Source organism: Dinoponera quadriceps, unplaced genomic scaffold, assembly GCF_001313825.1.
Source record: "Dinoponera quadriceps isolate SergipeBrazil2010 unplaced genomic scaffold, ASM131382v1 scaffold1750, whole genome shotgun sequence".
In the NCBI taxonomy this organism is placed as follows: Eukaryota; Metazoa; Arthropoda; class Insecta; order Hymenoptera; family Formicidae; genus Dinoponera; species Dinoponera quadriceps.
Genome location: NW_014556445.1, coordinates 900,274 through 920,589, shown reverse-complemented (window position 1 = coordinate 920,589; position 20,316 = coordinate 900,274). Strand labels below are relative to the sequence as shown.

Below are 20,316 nucleotides of genomic sequence, written 5' to 3'. Positions count from 1 at the left end.
CGTCATCGGTCCGTCCGTAAACGTTTTTCTCTACTGTCCGTCGCGTAACGACTTTTTCTACTGTCCGTCGCGAAGCGGTCTTTACTACTGTTCGTCGCACAACGGCTTTTTCTACTACGCGAACTTTCCCATTTGGGAATTTCGATTCTTAACTCTTAAATTCACAATTTTACGCTGCTATGAATTATCGTCTATGAATTATCAAGAGCTTTTCACACTTGAAATAAATTTTACGATCTGAGAAATATTGCAAAAGAAAGAAACCGATCAATATAAATTGCCTTATACATAAGGATAAGTCGCAGAATCGCTAAAAGATTTGGGCTTTAAATAATTTTATACGCACAATGTAGAAGCATCGATTATTGAAAGAAATCACGGACGGATCTCCCGCTGTAGCTATCACCTCTGTCTTTCTTTGGCTCTTTCGAACTAGACCCCGAAATTGTGATGTAACGCTTTTCGAGAGCATGATTACGTCGGGAAAGCATTCGTACGTTCGGGGACGCGCGTTCTGATTTTGCCGGATAAATCCGTTCGCTCCGCGCGATTTTCGGCCGGCGACGGCGACACGGAGGAAGGGGACGGACTGTTTACGGCACGGCAATTTCCATCGATTGCCATGGAAGGATCGAGGCGTGATCTCTCCTCCCGTCTTGGCGATTTTTTAGCCGGCTCGACCGAGAGCAAGACGGAAAGAGAGAGAAAGAGAGAGAGAGGGAAGGAGGGAGTTTGCTCGCTTCTATATATATAAAAAGAAGGATAGGCGAGGGGGGAGGGACTCGGGGATCTCGCTGGCGATCTATTTTTGGAGAACAGAAAACCGGCCGCGCCACCACCACCGTCGCCGTCGCCACCACCGCCGCCACCGAGTACTTACGACCTTCCGCTGCCCGGCCGACGAAGCTGTAGGCTTTCTTTTCGCCGGACGGAAATAAAGCCTCAAGCTTGAAACTTTGAGGCCCGATGCCCAAAAGTGTGTTACGTAAAGGACGAGCTGAAAGAATTCGTTTCGTTTCATTGTGACGGCACTCTCCTGTTCGAACGTCAGCCGTGTGTAATTTGAAAAGGGAGATCTTCACTCACGATCGCCATCATTATTTATCGCGTATCGTAGCTTCCTTCCCCGAACGTTTCCGGTGCGAGAGATCGCACTTTTGCACTTTTCTTCGCGATTTCCGGCAAAACAGAAATATTTTCGCCATTTTCGCGCTCGCAGACCCGAATCTCGTTGTGATGCTTACTGATCTCGAAAGACCGCGATATTCTGCCGCAGAACCGCCGGTTGTTACATAATGGTTCAGCAAACTCTACCGTCGCCTCGTTCCTGAACGCCTAAACGCTATTGTTAGCATCGTCGTTGGCGCGCGTAATAATAAGTCGAAACGCCACTTCTCGAAACGCAGGTCAACGTATTTTTAGAGCAACTGGCCGAGAACGGCGAGAGAGAAAGAGAAAGAGGGAGAGAAAGATGTCATCAGCGGCTGCCAAAAAGCCTCTTTACGCAATACGATCGTCGTGAGAAAAAGAATTCCGGCCGTACCTTTCCGCTACTTGTCAACATTTTTGGCGAGAGTTACTCCAACCGACGTGTTGGCGAGATTAGTGATTAATGAGAAGATACGGACAGGAGAAGTAATGATCGCTTCGTGTACATGTGAAAATGGGACGCGTGTCTCATATTTTGACTAGACATGAAATGAATATTTTGGTACCTGATTCAAGCTAACAGCTAGCAATGGTGAAATGTAAGTATATCGATAAGGTAGTTCATACAGAACAGTAATCTGTAGAATATACAAATGCTGTAAAAATCTAAACGCTGCTACATCTTGATGCATATATTTCCATGAGATGGGGTAATCTCGTTTTCGTGTCGATTTAATACGGGAGGGAATCGATAACGTCGGGTGATTAATCGTGTCGTTATCATGATCTTAAAAGTCATTTGGTCAAAGCATAATGACGACGTGAACGGATAAGAGAAAGAGAGACGAGAGGGGAAAGAAAGACATAGAAACAGAAACGAAAGAATTCTCCGCAATGCTCCGCAATGCGCAGACGAAACAGTTCCGCAAGGACCAGCTGTCCCAAGTGAACCCGCCGAAATTCGAGAAAGCCGAAGACATGGCTGACCTGACCTACCTGAACGAGGCGTCGGTGTTGCACAATCTGAAGCAGCGTTACTACAGCAAACTGATCTACGTAAGTCGCACATCATTACTCTTCCTTACTAACCGCGCTCTCTCTCTTTTTTTGTCCACTCGGACGCGTGACAGACCAAGGACTTCAAGAAGGACCAGCTCCAGCAGGTGAACCCGCCCAAGTACGAGAAATGCGAGGACATGTCCAATCTGACCTACCTCAACGATGCTTCGGTCCTCCACAACTTGAAGCAACGTTACTACGCCAAGCTTATCTACGTAAGACTCCGCTCGCAACGGAGATACTCTTGCCAGAAGGGAGGGTTCGGGGAGACCCCTGACTCCCTCTCCCGGCTTTGTCTGGTTTTGTCTGGCCCCGACTGTGTCCCTCTTCTATTACTTGCGAGTTGTCGCCAACTCGCGTGTCTTCTTTCGGAAATTCCGCGAAGGGCGGATTTCGTCGCTCAAAACGCCGAGACGCGTCTCGCGACGTCTTCCTTTACGGGGCCTTTTCCGCTTGTTTGTCTTATCCTCTGTTCGTCATCCGCGATGCAGAGCTCGCGAGGATGTACGACCTTCCCTCACGGAGGCGTCGTCGTAAAGCACAATGACGTGCCACGACGTCTCCCACGGCTTCTCCGTTTCTCATCGACGACGATTCTTGTTCCCGCGAGGACGATGATCTCTCTTCTTTGCGCGCATGAAAGACGCGCGTTTCAGTTTTCCCTTTTCTCTTCTTTTCCTCTTTTACAACTTAGCTAGAGAGGTAGATAGATGTGGAAGTGGAGTTACTATATTGTCGCTGTGTTTATCTCCCATCCAAATATTCCGTCCGTTGTAATTAATCCAGTGCGCCTTGTGGTCCACTGTGCTCACGAAAAAGAAAGCCTGCAGGATGTGCTCGCTTCAAGACACGAGTCCCACATCCGCAATGACGGGAGTTGGACTGTTCCCGCATCGATACTCGACCTGTTTTTTGTTTCTCACTTTTGTTAACTGTATGTTTCATCCGCGTCGTCGATATCACCGATTCGTCGAATCAGCAATATAACATGATTAATTGTGTTTTTCTATTACCGTTCGCATTGAAATTTCCAAATCGCAATGAAAATGGCATAATCGGATACTATCGACGACGTATTTATATTTCACGATCAGATTTCAGCTATCCGAATCTCTAAGAAACGTGAATGTCAAGTGGAAATTCTATAACATCGTGATCTATGTCTTGTTCAGCAAATTATAATTTTAAAATGTATGTTGTAATCTCTGATGATTTTCTCGCGACGATCTCGGACGATTCGGATTGCGGGAATTGATCGATGATCTTTTTGTGGCACGTTATCGCGACTGTTTCATGAGAGCAAAACAGATCGCACGTTCAGGATCGAGATTCACGTCCTGATGACCGCAGAGACCGGCTGAACTATCACGGATCGCTCGAAGTCGTCCTGATTCTTCACCAAATTACAAAGATTTAATCTTTAATCATGTGTCCGTCTCTACCTTTGCAGACTTATTCCGGCCTGTTCTGCGTGGCTATCAACCCCTACAAAAGGTTCCCCGTATACACCCAGAGGTGCGCTAAACTGTACCGTGGTAAAAGGCGTAGCGAAGTGCCACCGCATATTTTCGCCATCTCTGACGGAGCTTACGTCAACATGCTTACGAGTACGTAAAATTGTAATTATTTCATGCGTGTAATTATTTCTCAAAAAGATTTACCCCCGATCCCATCAACTTTGGTTAACCTAACCGACCGATTAACTCAACGGAATTGACCAATCGACCAATTGAATATTCGTCTAGTTAGCTAACTGATCTATGTGATTGGTCAATTCCGTTGAGTTAATCGGTCGATTTGGTTAACCGAAATTGGTGAAATCGGGGGTTAATGTGTCGATGTGTGATCGAAGATTTAATGTGCGTGATTATTTTTCAAAAAGATCGAAGCGTTGAAGAAAAAGATTGATCATCAGTAAATTATTCGTCTTAACTCAACGATCACACAAATTAGATCGATTTTGAAGCAATTTTTCGCAGAGTTCCACTTATTCTACGCAACGTTCGATTAAATTTTGCGACTTGATCGCATTTGAATTATTTCCGGGAAAGACGCATGTCGAAATTTTCCCTCAACCCGTGCGAAATTTCGCACAAACACGATATTACCTCGCGCAATCCGTTAACAGAGAAATTTGTCCTCGACAGATAGTGAGAATCAGTCCATGTTGATCACCGGTGAGTCTGGTGCCGGGAAAACTGAGAACACGAAGAAGGTAATCGCGTACTTCGCCACCGTCGGTGCCTCGACTTCGAAGAAGGAGCAAGATCCGAATCAGAAGAAGGGTTCTTTGGAGGATCAAGTCGTCCAGACCAATCCTGTCCTGGAGGCCTTCGGTAATGCCAAGACCGTCCGTAACGACAACTCCTCTCGTTTCGTAAGTGTGCTTCTATTCTCGCATAATATCGAGTGTATCGTCTAACAGTGCGAAATAGCCACTGCTATATTCGGCCAAGATGAACGATTGCATACAAACAAGTCTAATAGTGGTTCGTATAATTTGGACTATGAAAAAGCGACTATATTGTAGTTGCTTTAAAGACTTCAGTCGCTTCCCTACTTCGGATTCATTCGATGAAAATAAGATAATATACGATTTAAAGTTGAACAATTTTATTCCTTCTAAACAATAGATATTTTTTATCGTTACTGATTAAAATAATTTTAATTAAATTCGGCTGTCCAACTAAGCGATTTAATTACGCTCTCGTGTTCTCTATTTCTCTTTCTCTCGAATAGGGTAAATTCATCCGCATTCACTTCGGTCCCTCTGGAAAGTTGGCTGGTGCTGATATCGAGACCTGTGAGTACACCATTCAAAATTCCGAATTATTGAAGCATCTTCACGAATCCGAGGCGCGTGTCGAAGTCATCGTTGGTTTTTTCTCGGCGATCTTTAATTTTGTGCAGTTAAGCATAGCGGGTGTTTCACGCGGCGCGTCAAGGTAACGGAAAGCGAGGGCGCGTTTATTATCGTCGCGATGCAACATAAGTGGGCGCAGTTGGCTTCGATTCGCGTGTGCACCGCTCGTTCTACGATTGCACCGGTTATTTTTGCAACCCGCCGCGCTACGCGTCTCCGTTGCGTTGCACGTTTCGTTTGGCTGAAATTCCGCTCGCGTCATCGCGTGACTCGATTCTCGGCTCGGCGAGTCACACGCTATAGACAACAATGTACGCTACATATTCTTGCGCGCGTTAATTCCGCAAAGATTATTCAATTTTCTCGTGCAATATCTCTGTAGCAATTTTTTTTTGCGCTTGCTAGATACTTTTAAGGTAGCTTTCTCTTTGTACGATTAATTTAAAAATTACCTTGCTCTTCGTGCAGATCTACTGGAGAAAGCTCGTGTCATCTCCCAGCAAACCCTCGAGCGGTCGTACCACATCTTCTACCAGATTATGTCCGGATCGGTCAAGGGGCTGAAGGGTAAGGTCATCGATGTTACGCGAGAACGAAAGCTAGGCTCAGTCGGATTCGGAATAGGATTTCGCCCTTCGCGCGTGTTTCCTATGAATTATTTTCCCCCACCCCTAGGGACCATCGTCGCTAGACGAATTATCGCTGCCTCGAGAAATCCACGGGACGCCTATTATTTATATTTGTAAAAATTTAATGAGTTTAATTATAATCGAGAACGACAGAAACACAATCGACTGTTCGGAGAGATGAGAAACTTAGCGAAGTTCGAAGTGAGAAATTGATTTTCTCGAGGTAGCGATCTTCTCGTCGAAAGAGACGCGTCGCGTTCTCTCCCCGATTAGCCCGGGACCTCGGTTTTGCGAGCGCTCTTCCTCGACATAACGAGATCACCAGGTTTAGACGTCGGAAGGTGAGAGGCAAGTGCCTGACGGAGAGAAAGGCAAAGGTGATTCGCGCGGTCGCCCTCGTCCATCCTCTCGCACCCTCACCAGTGAAGTATTTTTACTATGAAGTATTATCATATCCATCCTCCTTCCACGCAGTCATGTGCCTCCTATCGGACAACATCAGCGATTACTACTTCGTATCTCAGGGCAAGACGACGATCCCGAACGTCGACGACGGCGAGGAGTGTCTGCTGACCGACGTAAGGACCTGACGATAACGAGTATCGCAGGCCTCTTGCACCTAGTTTCTTATGTACCCTATTCCCGTCCTGTATATGACTACACAGACCCAGTTTTTAGCCAGTCGTTGTTGAATTAACCATGTGAATACCGTTGCCCGGAGGAACTATAGCGGGCAATTAGCAACGCCTCCAAAACGAGACGACGAGGCGAGACGTGTCCGTCGGAGATTTTTTGAAGGTTTTTCGAATTTTGAGAAGTGCGATTCACAATGCTTATTTTATATTTAAACGAAGCAGGAATGAATGAAATGTTACATATCGACGTAACAAGACAAGAACTCGAAGAATCACGACGGCCACGTGTCTCCCGTAGAAGTGTGCTGGTATCTTAGAGACGGCTCCGTGAAAACTCACGGAGATTTTGTAGATCATTTTTCACCCTCCTAGCCAGGCGCAATCCGCAGAGGGAGTAGCGGTATCTTGCAGAGCTATACCGTAGAGAAATGTATTTTGGACATAGAGTGTACTCTTTGAGTATCGATTTGATGAGACAGACGAGAGGACCATCTCGGGAAACCGCCGATGTGCAGATACGAGAAATTCTCGAAAAATTTTCACGTTGATAAATTAAAAAAAAAGAAACCGTACGTGTGAATATTATTTACGGGAGAAGTCGTGCTTGGAATAATTTATGAGGAAATATCAGTGGAAAATTGTCGAATAGAAATCTTGAACAGTAAGTGTAAGCGGTTCGTCCGAATGGTTCTTTTGTCGAGTTAACCCTTAATGAATAGATAGCCCCGCCCGTATTATCACCCGTATTATTGCCACTCCGTCAAAATATCTCTGTCTCTTTGGGACGCGATAGAACACTGCGCGATGACTCGTNTTGTAGATATCGCCCCCCCCCCCCCCCAACTAGTTCGATGGAAAACCATCAGGAAGCATGGCCCACCATCGGTTTCTTTAACCACCCGCATGTTTTTTTTCTTTCTTTCACTTGGCCACCTGTAGGGATGTTGGGGCTGTCCAACAACATCCAAGACTACTACTTTGTGTCGCAAGGCAAGACGACGATTCCCGGCCTCGATGACGGCGAGGAACTGTTAGTCACCGACGTAAGTGCAACGATCTGGACCAGTCGGTAGCCACGCTTTATCGCGTCGCGATAGAAGAAATCAATTTATTATGATTTCGTGATTAGATTTTGTTTTATTCTCATTTATACCGGAAGTATTTCTTCCTCACGGAAGATCTTCCGCGTTCCTTACATATAATCAAAGTGGAAACGTAATGAAAGTTCAAAGTAAAATTTCTTTTCGCTTAACGTTTGGCCGAAATCTTTCAAAAATCGATACGCGTGTGCGAAAATTGTTTTCCGTTCGAAACGAACGTTTATTTTTTTTTTTACGCACTTGCTGGTCCAACTCTCCAAGCACTAGGTCCTCTCTGTGTATATAATTGTTGCCTTTCCGTGTACAGTGACCGCTTTGGGAAGTATTGTCGCTCGAACAGTGCAACATACTTTCCGCAACCTAGAGTGGCATACTTTGAACTTATGAACCTTTGAACTTTTGTACATTCTAGCCGCTACTTGCGTCTTCTCTATTGTGTATGTGTGAAGATATGATCTGAGCTATAATCTCTTCGTCTGCTATCTGTCTTCTAATCTTTCTCTCTTTCTCTTTCTTTTTCTCTTTCTTCCTTTCTCTATCTTTCATTTCAGCTCTTAACCGTCACGTTCTTGCAGCATCTTCATCACACGACAACACGCGGACACCTACATCTCCATCATTTCTCTTCTTCTTTCTCTTTCTCTCTATCTCTGTAATGTTTCTTATCTCTTCTTCTTCTCTATCGCTCTATCATTCTTTCAGCGACTACTTGCAGTCAATAATTTGCCGTGTATGTTTTTGCAAATCGTCGCGAGCACCGGAGACTCTTCTCAGTCATTTTTATGTTTTATCTAAAATTATCGGTTAACGTCAATCGTGTGATGATCGAGCTAATTAATCGGCCGAATTAATTATTCACTCCAATTGGAGAGCAACCTTTGCAACAACGATGAGAGTGACTCAGAACGGTCGATGGCGGTCGCGATCGCGCTCGCTTGTCGATCACGATCGACGTTCGTGTGTGACGTTGATCGGAGGGACACGAGACGTAAGGTCGAAAAAGCAAAACTAATGCAGAAATGACAATGCTGAGCAACCGAATCGGCGACTACTGGTACATTAGCCAGGGTAAGACCAGAATTCCGGGAGTCAACGACGGCGAGAACATGGAAGAAACGGACGTAAGTCCAGCCTCCAGGGTGTTTTCGAGCCTCGGCGAAATTCATACCCCTCGCTTCTCGTGAGATAGTTTGTCACCCGAAAACGTCGACTTGTGTTTATATCGCATAATTTTTTTAAGGGAAAATTTTCGTCATCTCCCTTCTTTTCATCGAACGACGAGCGAGGTGGTGTACGAGCTTGGCTGAGGATTCGCCACCCCCTCGCCCCCCGCCTGCGAACGCTGCCTGCCGCCGCAATCGGGGTGCGGGGAGATTGGGGGTGCGAGAAAAGATCATCTTTTCTCGTGCTGGAGATTTTCCAGCTGGAGAAATTCTCCTCTGTCAAAATGTATAGGAACCGGTCGCCCCCGTTTACCCGCTCCCCGATACGCCCAACCCCGAATGTGCCAGGCTGTCGAACGCTGTTCGGACGCAATAATTAACAGTACGATATCGCGATCTGGGCGAGCGAGCCGTTCGCTCGTAGATCGAAAAGGGATTAAAAGCGAGGACTGGAATGAGGATTCCGTAGATCCTCGCGGACGAGATTACGAATGAGAAACGAATTCACGCTTCAACTGTGCTCTTCCCAATGATTCACAGAGAACTGTTTGTTGTCCAACAACATATACGACTATCACAACGTGTCCCAAGGAAAGATCACGATCCCCAACGTCGACGACGGCGAGGAATGTTTGTTGACGGACGTAAGTCCTAATTATTTCATCCCCGAAACCGTGGAAAATGAACGCCCCTTCCCTGAATCGATCCACTACGTAAATTCCACCCCGTATCTTTGGATCCATTATTTGTATATTCCCCTCGTAGTATCGGCGATGTCGATCACGTTAACAAAATGTTCATCTCTTTATGATCATATTTCATTAGTAGGACTTAAAAATTACGATTTCGCAAGTAATGATAAATTAGTGACCAAACAATTTTGGTTTTTTGATAGTAAAAAAGTAATGGAAAGCTAATTGCAGCTTGAGGATCGACGTCGTTGTTGTTTTCGAGTAACGCGGATGATAACAGGCAAATCATGTTAACGAAATATTATTCACGAGTAATATCTCCTTGAAATTAGATTGTTGCCTTATTATCTCCCGCGGAAATACCATGTACATAATAACGAAAACTTTCCAGTACTTTCGGTGATAGTATTTACCTCCTTGCAACGACTCCAGTTCTTTAGCCTGGAGAGACGTGGAAGATCTCGATGAGAATTCTCCGCCATTCCCTCGTTCATTGAGAAACGATCTTCAGTGATACTTTAAACTTTGTAGCTCCTCAGTAGTTAGCAGTTCCGTTGAAATCCCAGTAGTTAGACTTGCCCTGTAAAAAAAACCTTCCGATTGAAACTTTGGTAGATTATAATTGCTGACCGAGATCGAGACGATCGGAGACGTAACTTCGAGAGAAATGGAATTCTTCATCGACCCAAGGTCGACGTCGAGAGAAGAGCAATCTTCGCGAGAGGAGTCACCCTTCGCGCAAGGCATGAAAGATCTTCCAGGCTGACCCTGAAGGGCCGCGCTTCGACCGCGCGTTTAACTTCCTTTTTATCACAAAGAAGGCGCCTTACAAGGAAATCGCAACTTCGCCGTATTCTTCGAACTTTCTTCTTCTTCTTCTTTTTCTTCTTGTGGTTTTCCACTGGTGTAGCCCCGAGAGAAACCTCGTTGACTCGCGTACACTCGGAGCTCAGGGAAGAGGCCTACGCCACGTAAACACAAGCTCTGCTTCCGCTTCTCGGCTCGCTGTCTTCGCCTTGAGCAAGGCGACTTCGTTTCGAGCTTCACGCCACGCTGGCTTCTTCTCTCTATTTCTCTTCCTATCTTTTCTTTCTTTCGCAGCTTTCGAGCACGAATTCGAACGATCGATGGCACGATGTTACGAGCCGCGTCGATCGTTCGTCGCGCCTGGAAGTGTAACCGCTACCTCTTGCTATTTGTGTCGTCCTTGTATGCTTCCATTAACAGACGCTCGTTCACATTTATTGAGATTGACAACAATAATCGCGTCAGAAGAGTCATCTTTATCGTTCTTTTTTTTTCGGTGACTCTGTACTTTTAGATCCGATCCGCAACGGATCAAACAAATTCTCTCTCGCGACTCGAAACGTTCTCTTCTGACGCGAGAAACTCAAACGAACGAACGTCTGACGAAGTTTCTTCTTCTAACAGCAAGCCTTCGACGTGTTGGGCTTCACTCAGGAAGAGAAGGATGACATCTACAAGATTACCGCGGCCGTCATGCACATGGGTGGCATGAAGTTCAAACAAAGGGGTCGTGAGGAGCAGGCTGAAGCTGATGGAACTGAGGTGATAATCTTATTCTCGTAAACGTTACAGAGCGCGACTTTCATCCTCAAAATCGCAAAATTCCTTTTTCGTGGCACTGATACTATTGCTGTACGCGAATCCCTAAGTAAATAATCGGATAATATTCCGAAATAACGAAATCATTTCTCGTGTTGCAGGAAGGTGATCGCGTGGCTAAGTTGCTTGGTTGCGACTGTGCCGATCTTTACAAGAACTTGCTGAAGCCAAGGATCAAAGTCGGTAACGAGTTCGTCACCCAGGGTCGTAACAAGGACCAGGTATCCTACTCTGTAGGTGCCATGTCGAAAGCGATGTTCGACAGGGTGTTCAAGTGGCTGGTGAAGAAGTGTAACGAAACCCTGGACACCAAGCAGAAGAGGCAGCATTTCATCGGTGTACTGGATATCGCCGGTTTCGAGATCTTTGACGTAAGTTTCGCGGGCCGCCCACTCGCGTTCACACACGTAGATGAATACACGTACACACCAAACGTGATCGTCGACGATTCTCGCTCGAAGTCAACTCCGTCGATTCTAAGATCTTCCATTGCTTACATCAATTGGATCAAATTTTATAACACACCTTGATAACGCGCGATATTCGACGTTTGAAAATCGACGGAGGGATTACTTCGCTTTCTAACCTTGCAATGTCAGGAGAAAAAGATTACATTTTCTCGTCAAGGAAAACAAATACGACGTACACTTTTTTTCTCCGAATCGTCAACGTGATCGGGAAACAAAATCGACACACGGTAGAAAAGAATGCCGAGGGCGCGACCAAATTCGCGCCTTCGATTCACACGATCCACACGAACTTCGCTCTAGTCCCACGGCGAGAAGTAATGCAGGAAAGAAAAGAGAACTCGAAAACCGAACGTGCCACGAGAGAAGCGGACGACGAGGTGATTCGAACCTCCTCTCCCAGCCGATCGTAAAGTCCCCAACTCTCGGACCTCTCTCAGAGAGGTTCAGAATCCCCCGCAAATTATTATATTTCGATACCTCGGTGTCTCGCAGTTCAACGGCTTCGAGCAGCTCTGCATCAACTTCACCAATGAGAAATTGCAACAATTCTTCAACCACCATATGTTCGTGCTCGAGCAAGAAGAGTACAAGAAGGAAGGCATCGTCTGGCAGTTCATTGACTTCGGCATGGACTTGCTAGCTTGTATCGAGCTGATCGAGAAGGTGAAAGATCGACATCTACCCACCTTCCGCCTTTGATCTCTCTAGGAGATGTATAGATTTCTATATGTATATAGATGGGTAGATCTGTATAGTTTTCTTGCTTGTCGCACGTTACTTTTGTACGTTCGTACAGTCGTACGAATTTCACCAAAGGACGATTCGGTCTTCGTCGTAAATCGTTTTCTATCGTGTCGTTGTCTCTTTGAGGCGTTACGAGTCCTAATGAAAACTTAGACATTCCATTAGTCTCCTAATAGATAGAATAGATCCGTATTATCCTGAATATCTAATTGAATGTTTTCCTATAGATATAGATTAGAAAGAATTCTTAATATTCCAAGGTATCCCGACAGTCACTTTCCCAGGTAATAATTCTTCGTACGTCACTCGCCCTGACGATGGAGAAACGCATGATTTCGGAAAGCTGCCTTTTCTCGTAGTCTCTCTAGAAATAGAACTTTTCCTCTTCCAATGATAGTAGATTAGTATTTTCTCTAATCACAAATCCTAATTTTCCTCCTCGAAGCGGCACGATTGTCGATATACGTTTTGTCGAAAAGCATGCTCGTAGACCTCGAAAAACATTCGTTCGCTCTATCTCTGGCTCGAAGAGGCAACATGCATCAGGTAAAGGGGTTCGTTCCATTCAACAAGCGAAGAGGTATCAAATGAGTCATCATTGTTGTCATCGATAGTGTTGAAACAGTGGACTTCACGTACAGTAAACAATGGCATAGAATTGATTAACCTCCCACCCCCAATTTCGAATGAACCGCCTATGTTCAACTGTCCATTAGCAAACAGGACGGTCAGGATCGTATAGGAAACCTTCTTACGTTGGTTTTCTTACGTTGGTGTAATGATTGACACAGTTGGTGATAATTGTTGGAAGTAGACTAATATTATTGGGCCCTGTATATTTGACTCTCCCCAAGCCCGATCATAGACAAGCGAGTCGTTCGTCTTTGATCAGATTTGTTCAGATTTCTTACATTCGAACCTGAAGGTGCTCCAGAATAATTTATAATACTTTGGTATGCCGGTGAGTTTGTGAGAAGATCCAAAAAACGATCTCATGCTAGATCGCATGTAGTGAGACCCCATTTACCATGGATAAACGGTGCACTACACCACCGATTCCTATCATGAAATGACACTTTGTAAATAAACCATAAGAATCCTCGCAGTAGGATATCTTTTCACAGGCTCAAAGTTTCGTCAACGTGTCGATAGACGACACGTATAGTATTTGAGATTGACGAATTTATTTCGTCATCCTCTGAAAAGATTAAAATGTTAAAATATGTTAAAAAAATTGTTTTCACAGGAATGACAAAATTGTTTTTAATCGAATATTACTATTATTATGAAAAACAGGCTTTTATGCATTAAAATATTAAGATTACTGGCAGTTTCAGAGCCAAGGATTATTTTTTTAATTTGAATATCTCACATCGACCGTCACATAATTTTTAATTACGTTGGGAAAAGTAGCCTGTTGAAAGAAGTCTCCTATTCGTCAATCGCTTCTAGTCGAAACTTTGGGCAATTTCACCATTCCGATCAGTGTTACACGTAGGTGTGTGTGTAAGACATCCTTCGGGAGGATTCGCGCTGTGAGCACGAAACAGGATCGAGAAAAAGTCGCGCGTGCAAAATGTGCAAAGGTGCGGAACACAAGAAAAGTAGGAAACGATGTACATACGCATGCCTGTTTCTTGCTCTTGAACAGTTCAACAGCTTTGAGCAGCTCTGCATCAACTTTACCAACGAGAAGCTGCAGCAGTTCTTCAACCACCACATGTTCGTCCTCGAACAAGAGGAGTACACGAAGGAGGGCATTGAATGGGCCTTCATAGATTTTGGCATGGACCTGCTCGCTTGTATCGACTTGATCGAGAAGGTACAAAGGACGACGGATCCTGGCCAGCAAAGACCCGACAGATGGGTTCGGCCGGAAAAATAAAAAAAGAGAAACAAATGAAACAGATCAGCGACGTGAGCTGAATAACGCACGAATGAACGACACGATGAGGATTTGCAACAGCACGCGGGAATCCCTGATGATTTATCACAGATCAGAGGAGACCGTCACACTAACGCTTCTTATCCTGAAAAGCCAATCAAGTGATTGTCCACTGTTTTCTTGTATCGTCATATCTTGGTCGTCATATCTGTTTATCCTGATCCTTCTCCATCCTCTCTTCTTTGTGTTTCGGTCGACCGCCGGTTTCGACTGTATGTTGTCGTTTTTCCTCGGACCAATTCTTTCCTGTCCTGTACGTCGAGCAAAGATTATCGGAAATTTTAACATCATGATAACGTCGGGTCGGTAATCGCGAGTGTGCTAAACGAAGAAAAATCGACGAACGGATTCATACGAAGTAATTTTTTCTTTTTCTTTTTTTAATTCACCTACATTGCACGCTTTTAGATCTTAGATCTCAGGAATTTCCAAGAAACTAGGAATCGCGGAAGTTAAACGATAATTTAGAAAATCATCCGCGGAAATTACAACCGACAATTTTACGAAAGTTGGATACTTTCTTTCAGAATCGTATAGATATTTCGCAGCTTCGAAATGATGAAATGTGTCGAACTTAACACACATATACGACACAGACACCAAATGGAGAGATTCCGCTGAATCTCGTCTCACTGATAATGTTTTTTGTCTCTTCCTCACCTCCTCGATCCTCCTGAATGATCCTCTCTATTCGTCTACCCGCTGTCTCCTATTACACATATCTCACCGCACGCCTCTGCGCGCACACGCCGCAAACAATAGTTCAACGGCTTTGAGCAGCTCTGCATCAACTTCACCAACGAGAAGTTGCAGCAGTTCTTCAACCACCATATGTTCGTGCTCGAGCAAGAGGAGTACAAGAAGGAGGGCATCGATTGGGTGTTCATTGATTTCGGCATGGACTTGTTAGCTTGTATCGAGCTAATTGAGAAGGTATTTTATTGTCGGTGACCTCGTGGTCATGGTTGAGAGTTCGATCCGCCAGCCGATCGACTTCACGGATGAACGTGCCGAACGAGTTTCGAGAGCCGAGCGACGACGTGATCGGCTTCCAGAATTTCGATCGACGTTTTCGGGACTTCGCAGGATCAGGACCTAATCGCGAAACGTCGATGTTGCTTTACGTTGACTTTGGTCGGTTTTACGCGCTTGCGTTACTATAGTAACCACTTGTCGCGATCACCGATCGCGATTTCCGAAGGTATTTAGTACGGGTACCTCGCTCACTTTCCCTTTCTCTCTTTTTTCTTTCTCTCTCTCTCTCTCTCTCTCTTTCTTTCTTTCTACAGTCACTCTTTTCGCTTTGTGCCCTTAACGGTGTCCCATCATATCCCCGCAACGGCACCGACGTCGTGTCTGTGAAGGATCATTTTCCTTTCGAGATCGTTCAGTGAATTGAGCGACAGTCGGAAAAAATCACCGTGTCTTCTTTGAAGATCTACTGGGTCCGGTTCGCAATCCTGAAGAGACCAGGACGAACCGAAACGAAAGAGGAAAAGCAAAATACCGCCAACTAGGTTTATTACGCAATCAATTGGCAGACAAAGTTATCAGTTTTTATTATTTTTTAGGGAAACTCCTGTGATGAGTTTTTGAATGTATGAAGATCCGTTAGCGATCTGGAAGCTCGATGGTTAAAAGATGCATCCCCTCGGCACGACATTAATCACCGAGTTGTAGAGTAGAATAGAATAGAGTAGAGTAGAAAAAATGTCGAACCACCAAATTATTTTAAGATGAAAACACTGGCGAGAAATTAACTCGCCCGCTAACGATAACCGATCAGCAATTAGTGACCCAGTAAATATATCCCCCTTGCCCCTGGGAAAAAACACCTAGAGTGTCGACCCCGAGATTTAACCCGCCCCCACGAAAGTCTGTTCAATTAATAGATCCAATTAGTTGAACAAACTTCGTCGACACGACAGAGCGTACCGTCGGCATCAATTGACGTGCGACGAACTTGAGAAACGACGCATTATCGATTCGCCTTTGCGTAATAATTGAGTGCTTCCATTTGTGAAGTCATTTTATATTTTATTTAACAATTTGCCAATTTTTTCTCGATTTCGTCGTACACATTGAAAAATAACCACCAAAGATACATCGAGTGCGCTCTTTCCCAACACCCTCTTGACCCCAGTGCTGAACAACCCCCTGGCCCGCATTTTTTCGCCCCCCCCCCCCNCCCCCCCCCCCCCCCGGAATATGTCGAACGATGAAAGTCACGAATCAAAGTCATCGGTCGAGCACCAGATTCCCTGCACCAGACAGCATTAATGACGGCTGTTCCCGCCTTGTTTCTTTTTCTGTTCGTCGCTTAACCCCCTTCGTCCGCATACTGCATGGACACGCCGCACTCTTCTCTCTCTCTCTCGGTCGGTTGGTCGAGCAGTTCAACAGCTTTGAGCAGCTGTGCATCAACTTCACCAACGAGAAGTTGCAGCAGTTCTTCAACCACCACATGTTCATCCTCGAGCAGGAGGAATACAAGCGCGAGGGCATTGAATGGACGTTCATTGATTTCGGCATGGACCTCCAGCAGACTATCGATCTGATCGAGAAGGTACCACCTGGCCGGCTGGCGGCCGGCAGGTCTAGCGCGATCGCGAGATCGCGAGGACACCCGAGGACACACTCTCGAGATTCCTCGCACGAATTATATAGATCTGCTAGAGACCGCCGCTGAATGTGTTCCTGTCTTGTTCTGTCTGCTCGATCGATACTAACTCCCTACTTTCTGTCATCACTTTTAGTCTCTGCCTTTCGTCGCATCAGTCGATAAGTGGCACGGTTTGAAGGAGAAGGAGGGAAGAGAAAATGGAATTGGGAGAAACAATTGTCGATTTTTCAAACGATCGACATTTTGATTATAACCTGGCAGTTTTTCAAGTTTACATATCCTTCGTGCTACCTTCGACTGCGCCGCGAAAGGTTCCAGGATCAGCGGAAGGACCACCCGACTGGACACGGACGATGTCCTCTGCGAGCATATTTTTAATCCTTTTCTTTTCTCTGTTTACACTTTCTTTTTCTCACTTTTTTTCACTCTATCTTTCTATTATTCTCTCTCTCTCTCTCTCTCTCTCTCTCTTTCTTCTTCCGTCTCTTCGCTGTGTGCCTGTGTTGCGTGTTGCATCGACCGCGTCGCCGTGGTGCATGCAGTACAACAGCTTCGAGCAGCTCTGCATCAACTTCACCAATGAGAAGCTGCAGCAGTACTTCAACCACTTCATGTTCGTGCTCGAGCAAGAGGAGTATGAGCGCGAGGGTATCGCGTGGACCTTCATCGATTTTGGTTTGGATTTGCAGCCGACGATCAATCTGATCGAGAAGGTAAAGCGTCGGTCCGTTCAGGATTCGGGCTCGAGCTGGATCCAGCTGGATCCGTCGTAACTAGGCTCTCACTTGACCTCGTAGCTTGCCCGCGAGTTCGCGAGACAGCTGTTTGCGCTCCTGCGTTGTTCGCCTCTTTGTATATATATATGTGTATGTATGTGTGTGCGTGTGTGTGTGTGTGTGTATGTATGCATTTAATTAATATATGCACTTGATTTCACGTATGTGCGGGTATAACGCGCAATATGTCCGTAAAAATTTTTACAACGGAAACTGTCCGAAAATTTGTATCCACGTAGAAATTTCTCCTTCAGATTGGATTCAGGTATACGGGATTGAAAAATTGCGCGTTAGACTCGGAATAACATGCAACATCGTAATGCGTACTGAACGAAAGGATCAATGCGTCGGAAGAAGCGATCGCGCTCTCATGACGGAGACAAATATCAGTGAGAACGTCGTCGGAGATCGCCAGGTTCGTCGAAATCGCGACGAGCCTCACTGACGCATCGCTCCGTTGAATCTAGAGAAGTAGAATTACGATAACGCAATACTAAGAGTAGCGTTGGGGTTTCCCTGTAAGTGTCCCGTAGTCTGTGCAAGATTAATTATTAATTGGCAATTAATTCGTACGAATCTTATCTTGGCTCGCGAGTACCAATTTGGCTTAACTGTCTCAAAGAGAAATTAATTTTTACATTAACGGCGTATTGTAATCGATCGATTTAAGTTGACAAGCAAGTAGATAACAAGAGCGTATCAGCCAAATAGAACCAAGTATTTAGTATGTTTTAAGTAAAAAGTTGGGGCACTAATAATAACGAGAGTTCCGCGCGGTTCATCGTCGCAACTTCGTCAGAGATGAGTTTGTCCAGCAATTTAATGGGGTAATGGCGTTCGCGCGATTGATTCGAGACTCTGAGGGAAATATTATTTCTGTCCATGTATAACATCGATATTCATTGCATTCGCGTAAACGCTACTCTTGGAAAATGCGAGGTTCTCGAGTCATCACTGGCACTGATGCACAATTTTTCTCTTTCTCTCTGTTACCTCGCGAATGCAGCCTATGGGTATCCTCTCCATCCTTGAAGAAGAGTCTATGTTCCCCAAAGCCACCGACAAGACCTTTGAGGAGAAGTTGAACAACAACCATCTCGGCAAGAGTCCCAACTACTTGAAGCCGAAACCGCCCAAACCAGGCCAACAAGCGGCTCACTTCGCCATCGGCCATTATGCCGGCAACGTACGTTTATTCGACTATTTGAAATACTTAAGAGAGTGAAAGGAGACTCAGTCATGCGCGCAAGATTCTCGGAGACGATACTGAAAGATACCGCTCGCATCTCAGGTACCCTACAACATCACCGGCTGGCTTGAAAAGAACAAGGACCCGCTGAATGACACGGTGGTCGACCAGTTCAAGAAGTCCTCTAACAAACTGCTGGTGGAGATCTTCGCTGATCATCCCGGTCAATCCGGTGATCCCAGTGCCGGCGGCGGCGGCAAAGGCGGACGTGGTAAGAAGGGCGGTGGTTTCTCCACGGTGTCGTCGTCCTACAAGGAACAGTTGAACAACCTGATGACCACCTTGAGAGCCACTCAACCTCACTTCGTCCGTTGCATCATCCCCAACGAGTTGAAGCAGCCGGGTGTGATTGACTCTCACTTGGTAATGCATCAGCTCACCTGTAACGGTGTACTTGAAGGCATCCGTATCTGTCGTAAAGGATTCCCCAACAGGATGGTATATCCTGACTTCAAGCTACGGTAAGAATCGTCTTCTCATTTAAACCAACGGATAAAGTCGACAGGTCTCGAGGAATCGAGTTGGGATTTTTACGCGATCGTTCGCGTATAGGGCTGTTAGGTCGGTATTCATTATCAAATATTATATTTAAGATTGCCTGAAGTTTATCTTCAGATACTTCGTAGCCAATGAAATCAGCCGTACAGCATCTGAAAATGAACTTAAGACGGTCTCATATATAAGATCTAACTATGAATATCGGCCTTGGAACGCTTAAAAAATTCTCAACATAGTAATATATTAACTTTTCACGATTTTTTTTTTATTTTTTATTTTTAGAATTTCAAAGGAAAATTAGAATTTTGTTCCAGGATTCTATTTGATAGAAATTGCTTTCGATCCTCGAGTGTTCCGAGCGATGATTAGCGATTCACAAAAATCTGTTATCGTCTGTGTATTACAATTCCCTTCGAATTTAAATTATTTTTGTTTTTAATTTTTGTTATAATATACCGGACTTAACAGATTTTTGTAGATACTTTAAGATAATCTCCCCCTCTTCTCACGCGGACGAGCTTCAGCGTCGGAAGGTGTTACTTTCGTACTGCACCGATTCATAGTATAACAGTAGGATTTTATGTTATCACCGTGTAGTTACATGATCCTAGCGCCGGCCGCGATGCAGTCCCAGAAAGAACCCAAGAATGGCGCGGCTAAGTGCTTCGAAGAGATCGGTCTCGATCCGGACAGCTACAGGATCGGTCACACCAAGGCTAGTTGACGGCATTCCCGATAGAAATTTGACGACGACCCCGTTTTGAAATTTGACGATTTGACGATTTCGCCCCGTTGTCTGTAGATTAGTAAAGTCACCATTCGCCCTCCATTATCGGAATTAGAGATAGATCTTCCCGTGTGGATCATCCAAAGACCCTCGACTTGGAAGTCGCCATGTAGTAATATATTTTCAATAGATCTTAGATAAACGAGAGAAAATGTGCGGAAAGAACTCTTCGAAAGAAACTGGAGACTTTCGGTCGACTCGAAATTTGATCCAGTTGAAATTGACTCGATCTACTTCGAGGACGATCCACGCCCCGTGTAATCTAGCCCTTTGAATTCAGCACGTTGTGCTCCCCCCCCCCCCCCCCC

The 20,316-nt window shown here is 45.2% G+C and overlaps 1 protein-coding gene across 12 annotated transcripts in view; it reads left to right on the top strand.

The window, feature by feature from the left end:
* Positions 1–20,316, top strand: part of LOC106747433 (myosin heavy chain, muscle) — a 40,770-nt gene that overhangs the window by 2,871 nt on the left and 17,583 nt on the right. For 5 of the 12 annotated variants that reach the window (XM_014624936.1, XM_014624932.1, XM_014624933.1 and 2 more), the window contains exons 3-13: positions 2,280–2,423; positions 3,659–3,815; positions 4,356–4,585; positions 4,948–5,011; positions 5,540–5,638; positions 7,275–7,378; positions 10,722–10,859; positions 11,018–11,287; positions 13,782–13,952; positions 18,481–18,660; positions 18,766–19,184. In XM_014624936.1, coding sequence (XP_014480422.1) covers positions 2,280–2,423; positions 3,659–3,815; positions 4,356–4,585; positions 4,948–5,011; positions 5,540–5,638; positions 7,275–7,378; positions 10,722–10,859; positions 11,018–11,287; positions 13,782–13,952; positions 18,481–18,660; positions 18,766–19,184 — 1,976 coding nt within the window. Of the gene's footprint in view, positions 1–2,279; positions 2,424–3,658; positions 3,816–4,355; positions 4,586–4,947; positions 5,012–5,539; positions 5,639–6,174; positions 6,279–7,274; positions 7,379–10,721; positions 10,860–11,017; positions 11,288–13,781; positions 13,953–14,837; positions 15,009–16,470; positions 16,642–18,480; positions 18,661–18,765; positions 19,185–20,316 lie in introns of all 12 variants that reach the window. The other 7 variants (XM_014624940.1, XM_014624937.1, XM_014624941.1 and 4 more) reach the window with 5 other exon arrangements.